General features: G+C 44.3%; 1 protein-coding gene across 1 annotated transcript in view; it reads left to right on the top strand.

Moving 5' to 3' along the window:
- Positions 1–25,444, top strand: part of LOC137322065 (regulator of microtubule dynamics protein 2) — a 199,851-nt gene that overhangs the window by 109,787 nt on the left and 64,620 nt on the right. The window contains exon 4 of the mRNA XM_067985127.1: positions 8,344–8,399. Within this exon, the coding sequence (XP_067841228.1) occupies positions 8,344–8,399 (56 nt within the window). The remainder of the gene's footprint in view (positions 1–8,343; positions 8,400–25,444) is intronic.

Below are 25,444 nucleotides of genomic sequence, written 5' to 3'. Positions count from 1 at the left end.
AAACAGCCTTCCATTCGCAAAAACACCCATCAACTATTACCCTTTGCTTCCTGCCACTGAGCCAATTTTGGATCCAACTAGCCACTTACCCTTGAATCCCATGGGCTTTTACTTTTTTGACCAATCTGCCATGTGGGACCTTGTCAAAAGCCTTGCTAAAATCCATGTACATGCATAACCCTCATCGACCCTCCTTGTTACCTCCTCAAAAAATTCAATCAAGTTAGTCAGGCACGACCTTCCCTTAACAAGTCCATGTTGACTGTCCTTGATTAATCCATGCCTTTTTAAATGATGGTTTATACTCTCTCTCAGAATTGATTCCAATAATTTGCCCACCACTGAGGTTAGACTGACTGGCCTGTAATTACTTGGTCTATCCTTTTCTCCCTTTTAAATAACGGTACAATGTTAGCAGTCCTCCAATCTTCCGGCTCCACACCTGTAGCCGGGCAGGATCGGAAAATGATGGTCAGAGCCTCCGCTATTTCTTCCCTTGCTTCTCTTAACAGCCTGGGATATATTTCGTCTGGGCCTGGCGATTTATCTACTTTCAAAGATGCTAAACCCCTTAATTTATTCCTCTCTCACTTTGTTTATCCCATCCAATATTTCACACTCCTCTTCCTGAACTACAATGTCTGAATCGTCCCTCTCTTTTATGAAGACAGACGCAAGGTATTGATTAAGAACCATACCCACATCTTCCGTCTCCATACATAGGTTATCTTTTTGTTTTTTAATAGTCCATACTCTGTCCTTAGTTATCCTTTTCCTCTTTATGTTTTTATTAAACATTTTGGGGTTTTCCTTAATTTTACTTATCAGTATTTTTTCATGCCCACTCTTTGCTTTCCGAATTTCCTTTTTAATTTCACCCCTGCACTTTCTATACTCCTCTAGGCTTTCTGCAGTACTGAGCTCTTGGTGTCTGACATAAGCTTCCCTTTTTTGCCTTATCTTAGCCTATATACTTGAAGGGGGAAAAAAATCGCAGGGCTATGGGGAAAGAGCAGGTGACTAGGACTAATTGGATTGCTCTTTCAAAGAGCTGGCACAGGCACGATGGGTCGAATGGCCTCCTACTGAGCTGTACCATACTATGTGTATATCCTTACAATAACATTTCTTGCGTCTCTTTATGTTGTAACCAATGCTTGTGTCAATTTTAAACTTGGGTATTGGTTAAGTCTCTATTTTTCTCCTTTCTAATTGGTTATTTTCTACTTTTGTTATTCACCAACCATATTATGCAAATAGAATCTTTTATTTTATTCCCCCCCCCACACCCCGTGCAAACGTATCACACCAAAAATAAAATCTCCCCAATTGTATTGCAATAATAACAAAATTTCCTCTGAGGTACTGCAGCCAGGTGACTTCCTCCATTCCCCCAGGGTCAGACTGGGGGGTAAACTTTCAATGCAGTGATGCTTTTAATGCAGTGTATTCCAAGATTAATGGATTATCAAACGTTCCTAGAAATAAAATAACTGACTCCATTTACACCCGTTGATGTAGAAATAATTGAGCCTCTACCAGCCTCAGATTCTATGCCCCTCACTCATAAATGCTTAGCTTTCCTCCTGGACTTAACTTTTTCTTTGATTTGTAGAAGAAAGAAAACGAACTTCAGTCTGCTTTCTCAAACACAGGCCCATTTCACACAGTGGTACAAGTAGCCTGAGTGCTCTCCTCAAATTGCAAACAATCCTACAAGAGATCCATGAGTATATCGAAGAGTCTTTTTTTTCAAGTTTTATATACAAAAACTCAATTGCTTTGATAATCTGGCTGCAGCTGGAAGTTATTGTTGCTGTGTAGTGATATAGGCTTAAATAGGTTTGTATCAGTGTTGGGCATTGTTCGCATACAGCTAGTCTCTTTGTAGTAGATCCTGACATAAACAAAGAGAGTAGCAAGAAACCAGGCAGTCCAGTTCCTGCTCCATGTTAATCATTCTGACTGATAGCCACGTGCATCAAGCTGGAAGGAAGTGCTGTCCTGCAGATGCCTAAGGACTAAATAAGCACTGGTGCACTGTGATTGCAGTATATGCTATTTACAATAACTCAGCAACTCACACACCTTATTTTGACAACAATTTCCAGCCCTGGAACTATATCCACCAAGAAGGACTAGAGCAGCAAAATCATGGGAGCTCCATCGTCTCCAAATTCCCCTTCAAATCACACACCATCCTGACTTGGACATAGGTAATCGTTTCTTCCATCATTGCTGAGTTATATACCTAGCAACATTGTGAGAGCACCATCAGCACAAGGACTGCAGTAATCCAAGGAGAAAGTCTACTACCACCTACTCAGGGCAACCCAAATACATATATGAAAAGGAAAGGTTCAAATTAATCCTATTATTCAGGCAGCACCCATGACATTTTATTATGCAGCTATCTATGGTGCCTGTATCATTTGAAGATGCAGACAGAATGAACAGACGGCTTTTGGGAGACCAGAGCCAGCTAGAAACCCCTGCACAGCAACAACTCAAAAATATATTCCTTGTCTAACACCCCATTGGGATACTCAAGCAACGATTCTTCTGTTTGGACCACTTAGGTAGGGTGCATCTCTACAGTCTTTTTTTTTATTCGTTCACGGGATGTGGGCGTCGCTGGCAAGGCCAGCATTTATTGCCCATCCCTAATTGCCCTTGAGAAGGTGGTGGTGAGCCGCCTTCTTGAACCGCTGCAGTCCGTGTGGTGACGGTTCTCCCACAGTGCTGTTAGGAAGGGAGTTCCAGGATTTTGACCCAGCGACAATGAAGGAACGGCGATATATTTCCAAGTCGGGATGGTGTGTGACTTGGAGGGGAACATGCAGGTGGTGTTGTTCCCATGTGCCTGCTGCCCTTGTCCTTCTAGGTGGTAGAGGTCGCGGGTTTGGGAGGTGCTGTCGAAGAAGCCTTGGCGAGTTGCTGCAATGCATCCTGTGGATGGTACACACTGCAGCCACAGTGCGCCGGTGGTGAAGGGAGTGAATGTTTAGGGTGGTGGATGGGGTGCCAATCAAGCGGGCTGCTTTATCTTGGATGGTGTCGAGCTTCTTGAGTGTTGTTGGAGCTGCACTCATCCAGGCAAGTGGAGAGTATTCCATCACACTCCTGACTTGTGCCTTGTAGATGGTGGAAAGGCTTTGGGGAGTCAGGAGGTGAGTCACTCGCCGCAGAATACCCAGCCTCTGACCTGCTCTCGTAGCCACAGTATTTATATGGCTGGTCCAGTTAAGTTTCTGGTCAATGGTGACCCCCAGGATGTTGATGGTGGGGGATTCGGCGATGGTAATGCCGTTGAATGTCAAGGGGACTCTCTCTTGTTGGAGATGGTCATTGCCTGGCACTTATCTGGCGTGAATGTTACTTGCCACTTATCAGCCCAAGCCTGGATGTTGTCCAGGTCTTGCTGCATGCGGGCTCGGACTGCTTCATTATCTGAGGGGTTGCGAATGGAACTGAACACTGTGCAGTCATCAGCGAACATCCCCATTTCTGACCTTATGATGGAGGGAAGGTCATTGATGAAGCAGCTGAAGATGGTTGGGCCTAGGACACTGCCCTGATGAACTCCTGCAGCAATGCCCTGGGGCTGAGATGCTTGGCCTCCAACAACCACTACCATCTTCCTTTGTACTAGGTATGACTCCAGCCACTGGAGAGTTTTCCCCCTGATTCCCATTGACTTCAATTTTACTAGGGCTCCTTGGTGCCACACTCGGTCAAATGCTGCCTTGATGTCAAGGGCAGTCACTCTCACCTCACCTCTGGAATTCAGCTCTTTTGTCCATGTTTGGACCAAGGCTGTAATGAGGTCTGGAGCCGAGTGGTCCTGGCGGAACCCAAACTGAGCATCGGTGAGCAGGTTATTGGTGAGTAAGTGCCGCTTGATAGCACTGTCGACGGCACCTTCCATCACTTTGATGATGATTGAGAGTAGACTGATGGGGCGGTAATTGGCCGGATTGGATTTGTCCTGCTTTTTGTGGACAGGACATACCTGGGCAATTTTCCACATTGTCGGGTGGATGCCAGTGTTGTAGCTGTACTGGAACAGCTTGGCTAGAGGCGCAGCTAGTTCTGGAGCACAAGTCTTCAGCACTACAGCTGGGATGTTGTCGGGGCCCATAGCCTTTGCTGTATCCAGTGCACTCAGCCGTTTCTTGATATCACGTGGAGTGAATCGAATTGGCCGAAGACTGGCTTCCGTGATGGTGGGGATATCGGGAGGAGGCTGAGATGGATTATCCACTCAGCACTTCTGGCTGAAGATGGTTGTAAACGCTTCAGCCTTGTCTTTTGCACTCACGTGCTGGACTCCGCCATCATTGAGAATGGGGATGTTTGCAGAGCCTCCTCCTCCCGTTAGTTGTTTAATTGTCCACCACCATTCCCGACTGGATGTGGCAGGACTGCAGAGCTTTGATCTGATCCGTTGGTTGTGGAATCGCTTAGCTCTGTTTATAGCATGATGCTTCCGCTGTTTAGCATGCATGCAGTCCTGAGTTGTAGCTTCACCAGGTTGGCACCTCATTTTTAGGTATGCCTGGTGCTAATCCTGGCATGCTCTTCTACACTCCTCATTGAACCAGGGTTGATCCCCTGGCTTGTTGGTAATGGTAGAGTGAGGAATATGCCAGGCCATGAGGTTACAGATTGTGCTGGAATACAATTCTGCTGCTGCTGATGGCCCACAGCACCTCATGGATGCCCAGTTTTGAGCTGCTAGATCTGTTCTGAATCTATCCCATTTAGCACGGTGGTAGTGCCACACAACACGTTGGATGGTGTCCTTACTGTGAAGACAGGACTTGGTCTCCACGAGGACTGTGCGGTGGTCACTCCTACCAATACTGTCATGGACAGATGCATTTGCGACAGGTAGATTGGTGAGGATGAGGTCAAGTAAGATTTTCCCTCGTGTTGGTTCGCTCACCACCTGCCGCAGGCCCAGTCTAGCAGCTATGTCCTTCAGGACTCGGCCAGCTCGGTCAGTAGTGGTGCTACCGAGCCACTCTTGGTGATGGACATTGAAGTCCCCCACCCAGAGTACATTTTGTGCCCTTGCTACCCTCAGTGCTTCCTCCAAGTGGTGTTCAACCTGGAGGAGGACTGATTCATCAGCTGAGGGAGGACGGTAGGTGGTAATCAGCAGGAGGTTTCCTTGCCCATGTTTGACCTGATGCCATGAGATTTCATGGGGTCCAGAGTCAATGTTGAGGACTCCCAGGGCCACTCCCTCCTGACTGTATATCACTGTACCGCCACCTCTGGTGGGTCTGTCCTGCCGGTGGGACAGGACATACCCAGGGATGGTGATGGAAGAGTCTGGGACGTTGGCTGAAAGATATGATTCTGTGAGTATGGCTGTGTCAGGCTGTTGCTTGACTAGTCTGTGGGACAGCTCTCCCAATTTTGGCACAAGTCCCCAGATGTTAGTAAGGAGGACCTTGCAGGGTCGACTGGGCTTGGTGTTTTGCCGTTGTCGTGTCCGGTGCCTAGTGGTCCGATGCCGGGTGGTCCGTCCGGTTTTATTCTTATTATGACTTTTCGTAGCGAGATTTTACAACTGAGTGGCTTGCTAGGCCATTTCAGAGGGCAATTAAGAATCAACCACATTGCTGTGGGTCTGGTGTCACATATAGGCCAGACCGGGTAAGGATGGCAAGTTTCCTTCCCTAAAGGACATTAGTGAACCAGATGGGTTTTTACGACAATCCGGTAGTTTCATGGCCATCATTACTGATACTAGTATTTTAATTCCAGATTTTTATTTAATTAATTGAAATTTTTTTTAAAATTAATTAATTGAATTTAAATTCACCAGCTGCCGTGGCAGGATTTGAACTCATGACTCTGGATTTTAGTCCAGGCCTCTGGATTACTAGCCCAGTAACATAACCACTATGCTACCGTACCCGGTATAATAGTGGCCAAAGTCTTCAAAATCGTCATTGTCTACTGCATACCTTACAGTATTGCTATATGAGGCATGACCATGCAGAAGGGTGAGGAGAAGGTGCACTCGGTTGCAGGCCCGCAGGAAGAGAAAGAAGATGAGATGGATGATATGCCTGGCAGGCTGGGAAATTGGTGCAGAACCATGAGAACTACTTCTAGTAATAGGCACGTCCTGTCAATTTAGTTCTTGTTATGATTTCTCTGCATTGTGCCCTGCAAGAATTTTGCCCCTATTGAAACTGAACTGCCATCTTTTCACCCCGCCCAGTGCTTATCACTTTTCCATGGTCATACCCAAGAAACACTGTCCATATGAAGTTCAATTAAAAACACTTAATATTTATTTGTTGCTATTTATAAGTATTCCATGCTCTACGCCCTGCACCCATGCTTCCCTTTAATGATATGCTTGTCTTACTTGTTAGCCTAAGGCTGTATCTCAATAGGAAGAGTAACTATGGTGCCAGGATGCTGGGTCGTGCTGCAGCCCTCTTGGGATTGGTTGTGGCCTTGAACCTCGGAATGCAGCGTCATATATTGCAAATGAGCTTGCATGTTGTTTCTGCTGGTAATAGTTCATACAAGCACAATTTAAGCTGCTATGTGCAACATGTTACTATTAATACTGCAGTGTGCCCTCTGCCTTCAGTCGTATGCAAGACTAACATCCCCGTCATCAGAATTAATATCGACTCTATCAACACCAGCGTACTGTGGCTTCAGTATGTATGATATACAAGATGCACTGCAGCAACCCACCAAAGTTATTTCAACAGCAGCTACCTCCCCTGTAACCTCTACCACTGAGAAGGATAAAAGCAACAATGTTGTGGGAACACTATCATGTCCAAGTTTCCTTCCAAGCCACACACCATCTTGACTTGAACATATATCACCGTTCCTTCATTGTTGCTGGGTCAATATCTTGGAATTCCAGACCTAACACCATTGTGGGAGCACCATCACCACAAGGACTGCAGCGGTATAAGAAGACCCACCACCACCTTCTCTGGGAAACTAAGGATCATTAATAAAAGCAGGTTTGCCAATGCCACCCATGTCCCGAGAAAAGGCAACATGTTCTCTGTATGCTTCCTCCCTGAGGGTGCAGGAGAGAAATATTTCCTTTGGGGCCATAGAGGAAGAGAAAGCATGTATACAAAGGGGGACACAATTACCTTAGCACTTCTCCAGAAATTTCTGAAACTTTGTCCACATTTTCTCCCAAGCATTGGAGAATGCGTTCACTTTTTCTATCACTTCCTTCCACGTAGCCTTCTGCCCAAGAAGACCGACCAACCCTCCTTTGCTGAATTTCCTGTGGCAGAATGTGCAAGGTGTGGTCGTTGAATGGTGCACTTTCGTTCACCTTTCACCTTACAGCCATATGCTGATACAGCACTGAGGTGCACTCAAAGGATGTAGTGAATGTGCCCCTGCATCAAATTGCATCTGAAGGCAGACCCAATAAGATACCAAGGTTGGTTTACAGACCCAAAAATTATTTCCCCTTTAAGGACCAATGGTAGCTCTTTCGGAACTGATATTGCGACTGGCAACCAATAATGATCCGAGCCTGACTTCCTACCCATGATTTCAGTGTGCAGGGAACGTTTCCTAATGAAAGAGTAGGGCTTGCCTCGCAGAATTAGATGAGGCCAGCATTCCCTGTAAAGCATAGGTACACCTGCGTCACAGTCCAGCACAACTCCAATTTTATTGGTATGGTAAAATCTCATATACACCATTTTCTTTTTTCCTCTCTCTATGCCCTCATTATTATTTTGGTGTTCTTTTGTTGCCTTCTATAATCCTGCCATTTATCATTCTTGCTATTATATTTTGCCCTTACATAAGCTGCCTTCTTTTGTTTAATATTGATCCTAATCACTCTTGTAACCGTTTACCTTTCAGGGGTTTATAATCCACCAATTACCTACTTGAATGGATTGTACTGTTGGTCTGCAGGTTTTCCAACTAACTTATTGCAGTCAATTCCTTCCTCATCCTTTCACAGTTAGTCTTGTTTAAGTCCAAAATCTTGGTTTGTGATTTTCCTTTCTCTCCCTTGTGGTTGATGGTGATTTCTATTCTAGTATGCTCAATATTCTCAAGAAGCTTTCTTGTCACCAAATTGCTAACTATTTTTGGTTCATTATTTGTAAATTATGGAGGCTGGAGCAAAGCACCATAAATGTGCCTCACCTGGACAGGCCTCATGCTTCACAGTTTGAGAACTGTTGCCTTAAATAACTGAAAACACATCTACAATTTGACTTGGTCTATTTTCACTTATATTAATAAATTTTGGATGAATTGTAAGCACAGCGTGATGAAATTAAAGTGTTCACAATATCCTTTCCAGGTAAGGAGATAGCTATGGATGCAGTTAATCTGAATCCCCTGAGTGCTGATAGCCACATGTGGTAAGTCTGAATAACCCCACTGCAAACATTGAATGTACAGTAGAGAATGTCTGTTATACCATTAATTACTATAAAATTCTAAAACTCCAAACCATTTTTGTGTATCTATCCATTTGAGGCCATGTTATGTTGTAAGGAACCTTGCTTTGTCAAATTTTCACTGTTACTATACCTCAAACCTAGAATTTGACGGCACCATCCTAGCCAAGATCAAGTTATTTTTGGGAGTATCACTTGGTGATTCTGTCAGTAACAACTTGTACAAAACTGTTTTGGAAATAAGCTGGTGTGGAGAAATATAGCTGCACTGTAGTGCACACCATTTCCCTGAAAGCGTGTTGAACAGCAATATATACGATTGGCTTACTGCCACGTATCTGGTACTTGGAGAAATTTGATTTGTGGGTCTGCAACTTGGACGAGGAATTCTCAAAAGCATAATTTTCTAATGCTAAAAAACATCCTGCCTCGTGGATGTACATTTATAGTCTGCAACTTATTTTTATTAAAAGAAGCCAGATTTACAGAGTTGTTCTGACCTAAATGTTCTCAACTACCTTATGTACACATATTGCAGTTTCATGTTCTCCCAGCTTCTCATTACAGTGAAACCTCAATATTACAAACTTGGGACAGAAAGAGTAATTTTTAACCTTGTGATCACACAATTAAATACCATTTACACATAGTGCTTCCTTGTTTAACACTTACCAGTCGCTTGCATCTCCAACATTTCTTCTCCCTTGCTCTTTAGTCAAACATCATACATCAGCTATGCTTGACTGTTATAACTTGATGTGACTACAAAAACAGTAACCACGTGTACCTGGTTGGTGCTTTGTCCTACTGAGTGCATTCTAGATATGAAAGCTACTTGGAAAATGTTACGTTAAAGCTGGATCATTACAGTTATGTTGAAAATATAATGTAAAGTTCTTTTCTGTATTTTGACAAATTGATCCGCAAAAGGAGCTACGTGTTTCCCCATTAAGCTACAGTAAATTCAATAAAATCTGTGTCAGAAATTGAATTTTCAGTGACTCATAAATGTTCTAATCAGATAGGTTGTGTTAACACTGTTTCCAAAATGTTCATTGTACTACCCTTGTATCACGTGATTACTATTTATAATGTGCCAACTCTTCAACTTTTGCAGTCAACATGACAGCAATTTTTCATGAATGGAAGCAATGTGGGTTGAGGAAAAGAGAAAGGAATTTGCATATTGAATGTAAAATGATGGACTGTAGGAATGAATTCAATATGCCTGTTTATAGTTTGTCCAAGAGTGCTACTGCCATGCATATACACTGATTCCAGAGCAACTTGGGACTGCACACTCTGAAATCATTCTCACCCAATTGTTAATCTGCATACATACTTTGTTGTGCTATGTCACATGCTAGAACATCGCTGCAGGAGTTCCTCAGGGCAGTGTCCTAGGCCCAACCATCTTCATCTGTTCCATTATTGATCTTCCCCCCATCATAAGGTCAGAAGTGCGGATGTTTGCTGATGATTGCACAGTGTTCAACTCCATTTGGAACCCCTCAGATAATGAAGCAGTCTGTGCCCGCATGCAGCAAAGCCTGGACAACATCCAATAAGAGAGAGTCTAATCGCCTCCCCTTGACATTCAATGGCATTATCATTGCCGAATCCCCCACCATCAACATCCAGGGGGCCACCATTGACCAGAAACTTAACTGGACCAGCCACATAAATACTGTGGCTACAAGAGCAGGTCAGAGGCTGGGTATTCCAACGCAAGTGGCTCACCACCTTATTCCCCAAAGCCTTTCCACCATCTACAAGGCACAAGTCAGGAGTGTGATAGAATACTCTCCACTTGCCTGGATGACTGCAGCTCCAACAACACTCAAGAAACTCAACATCATCCAGGACAAAGTAGCCCGCTTGATTGGCACCCCATCCACCACCTTAAACATTAAGTCCCTCCACCACCAGCGCACCGTGGCTGCAATGTGTACCATCTACAAGATGCACTGCAGCAACTCGCCTAGGCTTCTTCGAAAGCACCTTTCAAACCCGCGACCTCTACCACCTGGAAGGACAAGGGCAGCAGGCGCATAGGAACAACACCACCTGCACATTCCCCTCCAAGTCACACACCATCTTGACTTGGAAACATATCGTCGTTCCTTCATTGTCGCTGGGTCAAAATTCTGGAACTCCCTACCCAACAGCACTGTGAGAGTACCTTCACCGCACGGACTGCAGCGGTTCAAGAAGGTGGCTCAGCACCACCTTCTCAAGGGCAATAAGGAATGGGCAATAAATGCTGGCCTTGCCAGCAACGCCCATATCCCATGAATGAATAAAAAATGTATAGGTTTTACTTTACTAGGCAAGTTCAAGAGCTTTTCAGCTGAATTTGTCAAACTGAGTGCAAGGGGATAATTTTAACCACCAGGGGCAGGTGGACAGTAAAAATAGCTGCTTTTTGGAGCGAGACCGCATCTGGCTCCAACGCGCCCACTTCCGGGTTTAGCCCAGGCATGTTTGGATGCGCGTGCGCAACAGGAACCCGGAAGTCCCGTCCCTACTTAAAGCCAGCGGTCCGATAGTTAAATGGCCATTTAGGTACTTTAAACACTTGATGTACTTAACTTTTTCTGTATTCTGAAACAGAAATGAATTTAACTTCTCCTGAACCTGTCTCCAATGACTTCTGAAACATGCCATTGTAACGGAGGCGAGCTGCAGCCGAAGCTCATTTAGCCCTTTAAACTGGTGATTGACACATCTAAATAAAAAGTAAGGTATTGCACTGGGCACTCCGTTCTCCCAGGCAAACTGGGAGTTCTTTGTGTTTAGACTGAGAGTTCTTTGTTGAGTCTGAGAATTCTTGTGTTCAGACAAATTTACTAACATTTTGGAGCCTTTCAAACTGACAAGATCAGGACAGGGAGCGCAATGGTTGTATTCCACAGTACATCTGAGGAGGAGGAACATCACCATCCGCGGCAAGCATGTCGTGCTGTTCTGAGATCTGCAGTTGCACAAGGCAGAGGTATGCAACGAGAACCTAGAGAAGAGCAGAGAGGGGACCGACAAAGGGTCCGACGTCGTAGAAGGCACTACCCACGTGCGAGGGTCTACAGGCAGAGGCTGAGCTTCTCTGAGGAGCAGTGCCTACACAGGCTGAGATTGAGTCGCCAGGTGGTCACAGACATCTGCAGCCTCCTTCAGGAAGAGCCCTTCCCGGCCAGACCTGGTGGCCACGCATTGCCCATGGCAGTTGTAGTCACCACTGCCCTCAATTTCTTTGCCTCCAGATCCTTCCAGGACGCCACTGGTGATATCTCTAGAGCATGTCAATTGTCTGCAGGCAGAGGCTGAGCTTCTCTGAGGAGCAGTGCCTACACAGGCTGAGATTGAGTCGCCAGGTGGTCACAGACATCTGCTGTTGGGTAGGGAGTTCCAGAATTTTGACCCAGCGACAATGAAGGAACGACGATATGTTTCCAAGTCAAGATGGTGTGTGACTTGGAGGGGAATGTGCAGGTGGTGTTGTTCCTATGCGCCTGCTGCCCTTGTCCTTCCAGGTGGTAGAGGTCGCGGGTTTGAAAGGTGCTTTCGAAGAAGCCTAGGCGAGTTGCTGCAGTGCATCTTGTAGATGGTACACATTGCAGCCACGGTGCGCTGGTGGTGGAGGGACTTAATGTTTAAGGTGGTGGATGGGGTGCCAATCAAGCGGGCTACTTTGTCCTGGATGATGTTGAGTTTCTTGAGTGTTGTTGGAGCTGCAGTCATCCAGGCAAGTGGAGAGTATTCTATCACACTCCTGACTTGTGCCTTGTAGATGGTGGAAAGGCTTTGGGGAATAAGGTGGTGAGTCACTTGCGTTGGAATACCCAGCCTCTGACCTGCTCTTGTACACGTAAGTGTATAAAGCAAGTGACGGGTGGGTTGTTTGCCAAGACGTCCAATTACATGAACTTTTTTCGCGATGACAATAGCCAGAAGGAGCGGGCACTGGATTTTGACTCTCTGGCTGGCTTCCCACGGGTGCAGGATGCCATCGATTGTACACGTAGCAATCCAAGGACCTCCACATTACCCAGGACTGTTCTTAAACCGAAAGGGATATCACTCCATTAATACACAGCTGATGTGCGACCACGGAAAGAGATTTCCACAGGTGTGCGCCAGATTCCTTGGCAGCTGTCATGATTCATTCATTTTGGGCGAGATCAACATCCATACAAAAGTCAGACTTATGGGCTGGCTCCTTAGACAAGGGATATCACCTGCAGACGTGGCTCATGATACCTGTGAGAAACTCCCCCCATGAGGCATAGCAGCGGTACAACCAGAGTCACATGACCATCAGGTCTGTCATTGAGCAAGCCATAGGAATGTTGAAGATGCGGTTCAGGTGCCTGGATAGATCTGGGAGAGCCCTTCAGTATTCGTCAGTGAGGGTGTGCAGAATAAATAATCGTGTATGTTGCGTCCTGCACAACATAGCGTAGCAAAGAGGGTTACAGGTGGAGGAGGTCGAATGCGCTCATCAAGCATCCTCATCTGGCAGTAACATTGAAGAAGAGGAGGGGGAGAATGAAGACGGAGAACCCATCACCGGAGCACCGGCGCACATTGCTGCCCGTGATGGCAGGGATTCCCTCCTCTCTAACAGGTTCTCATAATGAGATGTGCAAATTGAAGACTTTGAGCTACTCAGGCCACCTGGAACAACCACCACCACCACCAGCCACCCCCCCCCCCCACCCTCCATTTGCACAAAACAGTCCTTCAACCACAAATACAACCATTGCCAACACTCATTGAGCAGGTATGCATACCTTGGCAATTATGAAGCAAATTAAAGGGCGAATTCACAAACGGGACGCAGTAATGGCCAAGATATGGCAGTGGTGATGATGATTAAATTTAATGTGTCATAACAAACAAGATATATAAATGAACAACATGACATCTCATCATACACCCTTGTGCATACCCTTGGTGAATTACAATTGCTTAGCCTTTCTCTTTCTAGCGCTTCTATGTGGTGCATCCCCTGTGTCTTCAGCAGAGGTAGTGGCAGGTTGCTCAGATCCCTGCCCTGACTGCTGAGATACTTTTAACCTACAAGCTGAGTTTTAGAGCCCATGAGGGCCCTGCCAAAAACTGCTCCAACTCGGCGCAGACTTGGCCATCAGTAGAGGAGGCAGCATTGCAGGTACTGGTTGGGGAGTGGGAGAAGGGGCAACAGGTGAGGCATGGGAGCGCTTTGAGTGGAGTTCCCAATTCCATGTCCCCTTTCACTATCATCCCTCTCCCGGGCCAGGCAACATCACTCCCACCACTCTGCTGAACAGCAGGTTGGTGAGCAGATGTGCTGCATTGTAAGGCCATGGTTAATGTATCTGTCCGCCTCTTTAAAGGCAGCAGAATCTGCACGGCTGTTGCCATGGCCTGCATGGACTCATTTGAGATCTGTGCTTCATGCTTAGTGGAGGCTGCCACTCTCTCCATCGCAGACATTCTCGCACTTACCTGCGCCAACAATCCACTTGCGATGGCATTGGATTCCCCCATTCTCTCCGCTGTTGTGGAGAGTGTACATGGCATGCTTTCCAGTTTCTTGCATGGGTACAGTTGTATGTCTATATTCTCATTCTCAACGATGGCCCCTGGGGTTCAGCATCTGTGTCCAGATGAGCAGAGCTGCGAGGGAAGAGCATCACCTCCAGCTACGCCTTCTTGGTGGCAGAAGCAGATTTCTTCCTCCTATCAACTGGTTACAGCACCTCCCTCCTACTTCGCACACCAGCCAGAAGAACCTCAAGGGATTCGTCGGGTGAACCTAGGTGCTGCCTTTGCCCTGTGCCCTTCCATCTCAATGCTACTTCCTTTCTCCTTCAAAATCCATTTTTGCATTGGCCCTTTAAATAGTGGCATTCACATCACGTCATGCGGGTGCACAGTATGCCCGCTGCGCAGCTTGGAGATGCAAAACCCGGAAGTTAAATTAAGTGCCTTCAATTGAGTTGTGATCGCTCAATCTGACATGCTCAAATTATTTCCGGGTTTCCCACACGACTATTTACCCACCCATTGAGTTCCCGCCGCTATGTTAGAATCATGGCCTACTTGAACATAACCAAAATTAACATAATTTGGATTGTAACCAGTAAGGCCCATTAATGAGAGATGACTTGTTTATTAATTCTAAATCTTTGAGACTAAGGTTTAAAATACATTACAATTTAAATACTTTTTCCACAGAATAAATTAGAACATGCTGTTGAGTGCCATGTCAGATAATTACATTTCTTTAAAATCCAGGCTTGGACTGACAAATGGTCGGTAACATTTACACAGTGCATATAAGTGCCAGGTAATTATCATCCCCAACAAGGAAAACCACAGCCACTTCCCTATAAAATTTAATGACACCACCATCACAGAGTCCCCCATCATCAACATCAATATGAGACGAGGAGAAATTTCTTCACTCAGGGTTGTGAATCTTTGGAATTCTCTACCACAGAGGGCTGTGGATGCCCAGTCATTGAATATATTCAAGATTGAGTTCAATAGATTTTTGGACTCCAAGGGAATCAAGGGATATGGGGATCGGGCGGGAAGGTGGAGTTGAAGTCGAAGATCAGCCATAGGAACATAGGAACAGGAGTAGGCCATTCAGCCCCTCTTGCCTGCTCTGCAATTTGATAAGATCATGGCTGATCTGTGATCTTGCTCCATATACCTGCCTTTGGCCCATATCCCTTAATACCTTTGGTTGCCAAAAAGCTATCTATCTCACATTTAAATTTAGCAATTGAACTAGTATCAATTGCCGTTTGCGGAAGAGAGTTCCAAACTTCTACCACCCTTTGTGTGTAGCAATGTTTTCTAATCTCATTCCTGAAAGGTCCGGCTCTAATTTTTAGACTGTGCCCCCTACTCCTAGAATCCCCAACCAGTGGAAATAGTTTCTCTCTATCCATATTAACTGGACAAATCAAATTGGGCAGAGCAGCCTTGAGGAAGAGTTCATTGAGTGCATCAGGGATGGATTTCTTGAGCAGTATGTAACTGATCCTACAAGGGGGCAGGCAACCTTGGACCTGGTCCTGTGTAATGAGTCAGGATTAATTAATAATGTCCTAGTTAAGGATCCCCTTGGAACGAGCGACCACAACATAGTTGAATTCCATATCCAATTAGAGGGTGAGAAGGTTAATTCTCAAACAAGCGTACTGAGCTTGAATAAAGGAGACAATGATGGTATGAGCGGAATTGATTAAAGTGGACTGGGAAAATAGATTAAAGGGTAAGACGGTACATGAGCAGTGGTGTTCATTTAGGGAGTTATTTTACAACTTTCAAAATAAATATATTCCACTGAGGAAAAAAGGGTGTAAAAGAAATGACAGCCACCCGTGGCTAAGTAAAGAAATCAAGGATAGTATCCGACTAAAAACAAGGACATATAAGGTAGCCAAACTTAGTGGGAGGATAGAAGATTGGGAAGTCTTCAAAAGACAGCAAAAAGTAACTAAAGGATTGATTAAGAAAGGGAAGTTAGATTATGAAAAGAAATTAAAATTTTGGAGTCTCATTATTAAGGAGACAGTAACGGAACATTTAGATAAGCATAATTTAATAGGACAAAGTCAGCATGGCTTTATGAAGGGGAAGTCATGTCTGACAAATTTGCTTGAGTTCTTTGAGGAAATAACGTACAGGGTGGATAAAGGGGAACCAGTGGACGTAGTGTATTTAGACTTCCAGAAGGCATTCGACAAGGTACCACGTAAAAGATTATTACTTAAGATAAGAAATCACGGGATTGGGGGTAATATTCTGGCATGGGTGGAGGATTGGTTATCGAACAGGAGGCAGAGAGTTGGGATAAATGGTTCATTCTCGGACTGGCAACCAGTAACCAGTGGTGTTCCACAGGGGTCGGTGCTGGGTCCCCAACTCTTTACAATCTATATTAACGATTTGGAGAAGGGGACCGAGTGCAACATATCAAAATTTGCAGATGATACAAAGATGGGAGGGAAAGTAGAGAGTGAGGAGGACATAAAAAACCTGCAAGGGGATATAGACAGGCTGGGTGAGTGGGCGGAGATTTGGCAGATGCAATATAATATTGGAAAATGTGAGGTTATGCACTTTGGCAGGAAAAATCAGAGAGCAAGTTATTTTCTTAATGGCGAGAGACTGGAAAGTACTGCAGTACAAAGGGATCTGGGGGTCCTAGTGCAAGAAAATCAAAAAGTTAGTATGCAGGTGCAGCAGGTGATCAAGAAAGCCAACGGAATGTTGGCTTTTATTGCTCGGGGGATAGAATATAAAAACAGGGAGGTATTGCTGCAGTTATATAAGGTATTGGTGAGACCGCACCTGGAATACTGCATACAGTTTTGGTGTCCACACTTAAGAAAAGACATACTTGCTCTCGAGGCAGTACAAAGAAGGTTCACTCGGTTAATCCTGGGGATGAGGGGGTGGACATATGAGGAGAGGTTGAGTAGATTGGGACTCTCATTCTTCTGAACTCCAATGAGTAGAGGCGATCTTATTGAAACATATAAGATTGTGAAGGGGCTTGATCGGGTGGATGCGGTAAGGATGTTCCTAAGGATGGGTGAAACTAGAACTAGGGGGCATAATCTTAGAATAAGGGGCTGCTCTTTCAAAACTGAGATGAGGAGAAACTTCTTCACTCAGAGGGTGATAGGTCTGTGGAATTTGCTGCTCCAGGAAGCTGTGGAAGCTACATCATTAAATAAATTTAAAACAGAGATAGACCGTTTTCTAGAAGTAAAGGGAATTAGGGGTTATGGGGCGCGGGCAGGAAATTGGACATGAAGCTGAGTTCGGATCGGTCAATGCCCTGTGGGTGGCGGAGAGGGCCCAGGGGCTGAGTGGCCGGGTCCTGCTCCTACTTCTTGTGTTCTTTAGATTTGTGGTTAGGATCAGATCAGCCATGATCTTATTGAATGGCGGAGCAGGCTCGAGGGGCCGATTGGCCTACTCCTGCTCCTATTTCTTATGTTCTTATGTTCACCCTATCCGTTCCCCTTAATATCTTATAAACTTTGATCAGATCACCCCTTAACCTTCGAAACTCCTGAGAATACAACCCCAATTTGTGTAATCTCTCCTCGTAACTTAAGCCTTGAAGTCCAGGTATCATTCTAGTAAACCTACGCTGCACTCCCTCCAAGGCCAATATGTCCTTCCGAAGGTGCGGTGCCCAGAACTGCTCACAGTACTCCAGGTGCAGTCTAACCAGGGTTTTGTATAGCTGCAGCATAACTTCTGCCCCCTTGTACTCCAGTCCTCTAGATATAAAGGCCAGCATTCCATTCGCCTTCTTGATTATTTTCTGCACCTGTTCATGACACTTCAATGATCTATGTGATGATCCGGATTCTTTCCCCTCAGTCTGGTTCAGTAATAACTGAAGTCGAATACATTTTAAAGTTCAACACATCTTTAATAGCAGGGTTCTTAGTCTGCAGCATTGATTTGGACTCCTGATAGAGTCCCTCTATGCTGGCAGAGCAAGAACAAAAACATACAGAAATCCACACGTTTTTATACAGATGAATAGGGTTGGAACATACTTAACGAGGGTCAACACCAATCATAAGCCGGGCATAGGTTGCCATGCGAGGTTACATTATTTCCGACCAATCATAAATCGTCCATGTGCTGATCATGCTGCTGTTAGACATCAAAGGGGATAACTTCCTCACTTTCCAACTTAGAATGTTCTTCCCTGTTCCTTCTGTTCCTTATCTCCCAACCTGGAATGTCTTTCAACTTTGGCTAAGCTCGTTCCCTATATTGATCTGCCATAAACATGGAGACATTCAGACCAGTCCTTGACTCACATCAAAGACCTATCATTGATAAGACAATGCAGGCCTGCTGACTAAGCAAACATATGGCCCAGCAGGAGGGCCAGGCCACTTGTATCAATCTCAGTTACTAACTAATTAACCCTTTCTAACCATTTTGCATTCTGCTTCTTTGCCACATAGACATTTTAATATTTTACCGAAAACTGACCACGTAGGGATTCTCATATGTACCTGAACCCCTAAGTCCCTTTGGACATCCACTTTTTTTTAACTTTTTACCATTTAGAACGTACCCTGTTCTGTCCTTTTTTGATCCAAAGTGGATGACCTCACGTTTGTCTATATTGAATTCCATCTGCCACAGTTTTGCCCATTCACCTAATCTAACAATATCCCTTTGTAATTTTATGTTTTCATCTACACTGCTTACAATGCCACCAATCTTTGTGTCATCGGTAAACTTAGATATGAGACTTTCTATGCCTTCATCTAAGTCGTTAATAAATATTGTGAATAATTGAGGCCCCAAGACAGATCCCTGCGGGACTCCACTAGTCACATCCTGCCAATGTGAATACTTACCCATTATCCCTACTCTCTGTCGCCTTTCGCTCAGCCAATTTCCTAACCAAGTCCGTACTTTTCCCTCGATTCCATGGGCTTCTAACTTAGCTAACAGTCTCTTATGTGGGACCTTATCAAATGATCTTATTGAATGGCAGAGCAGGCTCAAGGGCCATATGGCCTACTCCTGCTCCTATTTCTTATGTTCTTATCTTGGCAGTCACCATTAACCAGAACCATAACTGTACCAATCATATCAACACTGGCTACAAGAGCAGCCCAGAGGCTGGATACTGCACGGTAAATAGCTCACTTCCAAAAGCAGGGATGTAATGATGGAACTGTATAAAACACTGGTAAGGCCACAGCTGGAATATTGTGCGCAATTCTGGTCACCACATTACAGGAAGGACGTAATTGCTCTGGAGAGAGTGCAGAGAAGAATTACAAGAATGTTGCCAGGGCTTGAAAAATGGAACTACGAGGAGAGATTGGATAGGCTCGGGTTATTTGCCTTAGAGCAGAGGAGGCTGAGGGCAGACTTGATTGAGGTGTACAAAATTATGAGGGGCCCACATAGAGTAGACAGGAAGTACCTGTTTCCCCTAGCTGAGAGTTCAAGAACTAGAGAACATAGATTTAAGCTGATTGGCGGAAGGATTAGAGGGGACATGAGGGAAAACTTTTTTACCCAGAGGGTGGTGGGTGTATGGAATTCACTGCCCGAATTGATGGTAGAGGCAGGGACCCTCAACTCTTTTAAAAAGTACCTGGACCTGCACCTAAAGTGCTGTAAGCTGCAGGGCTACGGACCAGTGCTGGAAGGTGGGATTAGAATGGGCACCGGGTTGTTCTTCAAGCCGGCGCGGACACGATGGGCCGAATGGCCCCCTTCTGTGCTGTATCTTTTCTATGGTTCTCCTCAGAACTTCTGCACCACACAGCTGGATGATTTCAGCTGCCTTTCGAAGTTGAGGGAGATCACATAGGGTCACTTGATAATCTAGCCAAAATAAGGCTACAAACATTTTCTATTTAATCCTCACTAGAAATTACCTAGATGTTGGACAGGTAAAGGTATACTTTAGCTCGCCTACAGAAGTTGTTAAACCTGAGAAAAACATCGAGAGTACTAAGCCAAAAATGTAACATTTATTAACTGACATTGGCTGGCAGTAAGAAGGGAACATCAATTATCTGTGACTAGATCAAACATGATTTTGTCCAGTTGCTCAGCCAAATAATTCATAACACTTGTTCAATTCAGAATATTTAAGTAACTCTATATAAGCTTCATGATCAGTGCAGGTCCTGGTTGATGTATCCTGCAAAATTGTAAATGAGAATTGAGTTTAAGTTACAAAATTAAATTTAAATGGAAATATTATGTGTTAAAAGTTATACTGTCTTCCATATGCTTTTATAATTCTAAACAATTTTACAACACCAAGTTATAGTCCAACAAATTTATTTTAAATTCCACAAGCTTTCGGAGGCTTCCTCCTTCCTCAGGTGAACGGTGTGGAAATGAAATTTTTGAATCCTTCGCATTTGAAAATCACAGAACAATGCCTGGTGATTACTGCCCGTTGCCAAGGCAATCACAGTGAGCAGACAGAAAGGTGTCACCTAAAAGGCCACCGAATATACAAACCCCCCCAAAAAAAGAGAGAAGGAAGATAGTCAATGACCCGTTATATTAAAAACAGATAACATTTGTTCGCTGGCGGGGTTACGTGTAGTGTGACATGAACCCAAGATCCCGGTTGAGGCCGTCCTCATGGGCGCGGAACTTGGCTATCAATTTCTGCTCGACGATTTTGCGTTGGCGTGTGTCTCGAAGGCCGCCTTGGAGTATGCTTACCCGAACGTCGGTGGCTGAATGTCCATGACTGCTGAAGTGTTCCCCGACAGGGAGAGAACCCTCCTGTTTGGCGATTGTTGCACGGTGTCCGTTCATCCGTTGTCGCAGCGTCTGCATGGTCTCGCCAATGTACCATGCTCTGGGGCATCCTTTCCTGCAACGTATGAGGTAGACAAAGTTGGCCGAGACACAGGAGTATGAACCGTGCACCTGGTGGGTGGTGTCCTCTCATGTGATGGTGGTATCTGTGTCGATGATCTGGCATGTCTTGCAGAGGTTACCGTGGCAGGGTTGTGTGGTGTCGTGGACGCTGTTCTCCTGAAAGCTGGGTAATTTGCTGCGAACGATGGTTTGTTTGAGGTTGGGTGGCTGTTTAAAGGCGAGTAGTGGAGGTGTGGGGATGGCCATAGCGAGGTGTTCGTCATCATTGATGACATGTTGAAGGCTGCGGAGAACATGGCGTAGTTTCTCCGCTCCGGGGAAGTACTGGACGACGAAGGGTACTCTGTTGGTTGCGTCCCGTGTTAGTCTTCTGAGGAGGTCTACGCGATTTTTCGCTGTGGCCCGTCGGAACTGTCGATCGATGAGTCGAGCATCAAATCCCGTTCTTACTAGGGCGTCTTTCATCGCCTGTAGATGTCCATCGCGTTCCTCCTCGTCTGAGCAGACCCTGTGTATTCGCAGGGCCTGTCCATAGGGGATGGCCTCTTTGACGTGGTTAGGGTGGAAGCTGGAAAAGTGGAGCATCGTGAGGTTGTCCGTGGGCTTGCGGTTGAGTGAGGTGCTGAGGTGCCCGTCTTTGATGGAGATTCGTGTGTCCAAGAAAGAAACTGATTCTGAGGAGTAGTCCATGGTGAGCTTGATGGTGGGATGGAACTTGTTGATGTTATCGTGTAGTCTCTTTAGTGATTCCTCACCGTGGGTCCATAGAAAGAAAATGTCGTCGATGTATCTGGTGTATAGTGTTGGTTGGAGGTCCTGTGCAGTGAAGAAGTCCTGCTCGAACTTGTGCATGAAAGTATTGGCGTATCACAAGATCATGAAACAATTCTGGATTCAATCCATCATAACTCATCTATCCGGAAAGATCCTAAAGTCCCACCAGGTCCTATCAAAAGGGAACTGGATAAGTACTTGAAAGAAAAAAATTGCAGGACTACGGGGATAGGGCGGTGGGAGCGGGACTAACTGGATTGCTCTTGCATAGAGCCAGCGCGGACTCGATGGGCCGAATGGCCTCCTTCCGCGCTGTAACCTTTCAATGATTCTATGTCAACATCCATTTGCTCCTTAATTGATTCCAGGGTTTTTGCCTCCGCAACCCTATCCGGAAGTCTATTCCATACATTAATCACTGTGTGAAGAAGAATTCCTTGTTATCAATCCTAAATTCGCTCTTTACTAATTTGAACCTTTTCCTACTCTCACGATTTATTCTAAAGTAATATTCTTGATTCACCTTTTTCCATTCCTTTAAATTATCTTGTATATCTTTTTAAGGCTTCTCTGACGCCTCCTTTCCAAGCTGAACAAACCAAGTTTCTCCAGTCTTTCCTAATAACTCAGCCCTTTAATGCTAGGGATCAGCCTTGTGGCTCTTCTCTGCGTCCAGTGCATCCCATCCGTCTCAATGACCAGAATTAGATGCAGTACTCGAAATGTGGTCCGACTACTGCACTGTACGTTTGGGCACTACTGCTGACTTATCTATCTGATTGTTTTGCTCTGTATTTCAGCATTCTGTTGGCTTTGTTGATTGCTGCATTGGGTATGTTAAGTCTACAAACACTCCTAGCTTTCTTTCAGCTTCATCCTCCGCTAATTCAGCACCATGAATGGAGTTTGTGTGTTTCTGTTTATTTTAATTCATGTATGTTTTAAACTATTATCTCACTCATTGGATGGAGCATACATGATATTGATAGGTGCTCCTATGTGTGCCGCTGAGTTGTTATGCCACATATTTAACAAGTTCCACAGTTGCAAGTGAGTTGCATTGCCAATATCACATTTGGTGTTTGTAAGTCAGCACTTTCTATTATTCATTTGATTGATGCAACTCATGTATTTTGTCTTGTGCACTCATCCTTTCGGAACATGGTAAGTGAATTATTGGCAATTGTGGTTCATGGAAACAGTTTATTCATTCTACCTTTTTATCCTTTGATTTGTAAGTTTCAAAAAATAAGTTAGAACAATTTGAATAGTATGCCAAACTAAAATAATTTGCGGGTAATTCAAGTGAAGCAATAGAACAAAACTCTGAACCAGAGGTCAGAAATATAGGTTGAATAAACCTGATTACTGTCCATACTTATCGGGGGCTCACCGATTGAGTTACAGCGGGAATTCGGCTGGCTCCCGCGCTGAGCCAGCTGGCAGGTCAAGTCTGGAAGTGGGGGCCTCCTCCAGGATCCACCAAAAAAAAATTAAAAGTTTCCTGGGTCGTTTTATGAGCGACCTCCAGCGTTCCCTTTAAGGACTGCTGGTTAGGCTGCTTAATGCCTGGTACAAATAGGCAGAACACACTCCACCCATTTGTAACTGAAAATTGCATTTGGAGTCCTACAACCGATTTTTATATTTAAGCAGCCTACCACCTGCTCGCCCATTTACAGGCCCATATGAAAATTGCATCAGGCAGGCCTTGGGCTTCAATGGGGCAGCCACGATGCCCACTCACCCTCCCGATTTTCAATTGCTGACCACCATTCTTCAAGTGAGAAAGGCAGTTGAAAATCGCTCCTATTAAGTCTGGAGAAATAAGCAATGCCCAATCTAGTAAGGAGTATCCAATGGAATAATTTCTATCTACAGCGCCTATTGTACATTCATGAACCTAAAATGGCAGGGCAAGATCCCAAACACTGAGATAATCACTCATCTGCGGGTTCATGGTGTTTTTTAAGTCCTTGTGGTCCTGTACATGGAGAACTAAAGACATCTGCCAATCTAAACGTTTGCTTCATTTGATTTTGTCCATTGTTTTGTTCCTATCAGTAAGCAACACCAAGTAGCGGAATGTATCATGCATTGCTATTCTTCAGTTGGTTGCAATCCACCAGGAAAAGTTAAGAATCCTCCTTCTCGTGTTGTGGCAACATGTAAAAGGTTTTTCTTCACTCTTAATATATGCATCTGTTTTACAGACAATTTGTAGGCTTTCATGAAGCTTAATTGTCTTAATTCTGTAGTTAGCCTGGAGCACGGAATCAGTAATAGCTTTTCAACTCTATCTGCCTACTTTGGCATTATTCATTTGTATGTGGAAATAGAATGAGTGAAGAAGAATATTAATTTTATTTAAGCTATGCATAGTCTTGCTTGTTCTTGAATGTAATTAAGGCTTCACGTAGAAAGCTCCTTTCATGACAACCGTTGATTCTTCCTCTGATCTGGACTATTTGCGACTTTTTTTCTTGTGTGCGATTCTTCCCTTGTTGCATGGACTTGCACAGCTTCCTCCCTTCAGAAGAGGTGAAATATCAGAATGAGGTTTTGGGGAATAAGTTGTACTTGCATGGCTGCTATGTGGTATCAGAATTTTAAAGAGATAGCATCCCAGTGGTTTTGCCTGTTTTAGATGATGGCCTACTCATTTGTAGAGGTTGAACTTCATTCACAGATGACCAGCAAAGGTAGGAAATCAACGTTCCACGTTCCCGTACTTACAGGTTATGGGAATAAGTTCATTTTAATTAGAATCTGTACACACCTCCCAATATTATGCAATTATGTACCCATGCAGACTGCAAGTTTTGAAACCTACAGTGTTGAGTGCAAGATGAATATTCAATAAAACTTAACCTTACAAATGAACACTGACTTAGCAGCTAGAAATGCCAAAATATATGAATTTTGCTGCATGTGAATTCTAACTTTACTAATCTGTTAATATCTAATTTCTTCTATGCATTTGGGATGCTTGATTAGCATATAGCACTTTTCCAATTGAGTTTTGAATTTTATCTTGCTCAGTATTATGTCTTTATTACATATAATGTGTTTAATTGAAAATTTAAATTGGTTTATAATGGACAGCAATTTTAGTGTCTGTAGACAATGCAGAAAAATCAAAGGCGGTCATTTTAACTTTTGACAATAGTGTTAAATAGGCAATATCGAACCGGCCAGCTGTTATACAACTCGCCCGATTTTACTTTCCACTAACTTCAATAAAAAGGAAAATCAAGTGGGGTGTATAATCGGCGGCCAATCTGATATTGCCCGTTTGACACTATCGCCGAAAGTTAAAATTACCCCAAGGAATGTTTCCTGAACTGATCAGTTTTGAATTGGAATAAGCATTAATATTTTTGTTTTACTATACATTGGTACACTGCAGATTTCCTTAATCCAAACATTTTAATTTGCACACAAATCCTGATTGACCATGAATAACAAATAGTGTACAACATAACGTCAATTCTGCTAAGCTGTTCTGTCAGCTTTTTCTTGTTGGCTAGAAGTTTGTGCCTATCTGGCCTTGTCTTGTTCATACACGTATCAATATGTTAGAAGTCTGCTGCTGTGACAAGTAACTTCCAGAAAAGATGAAACATGATTAATAACATTCAGTGCTATAAAATTACATTTGTTACAAATTTATTTATTTGGGAACTTGCTTGTGAGCGGGATTTTTGTTGCATAATTACACATTTATTTCTCAGGCTTATCTTGCTAAAATGCAGTATTTTTACACTGAGGTTTTTTGGCTTCTCTTTTACTGTGTTGGAAAAATGTATTCTGCGGTAACC

This window comes from Heptranchias perlo, chromosome 5 (genome assembly GCF_035084215.1).
Source record: "Heptranchias perlo isolate sHepPer1 chromosome 5, sHepPer1.hap1, whole genome shotgun sequence".
NCBI lineage: Eukaryota > Metazoa > Chordata > Chondrichthyes > Hexanchiformes > Hexanchidae > Heptranchias > Heptranchias perlo.
This window is presented reverse-complemented; position numbering and strand designations above follow the sequence as displayed.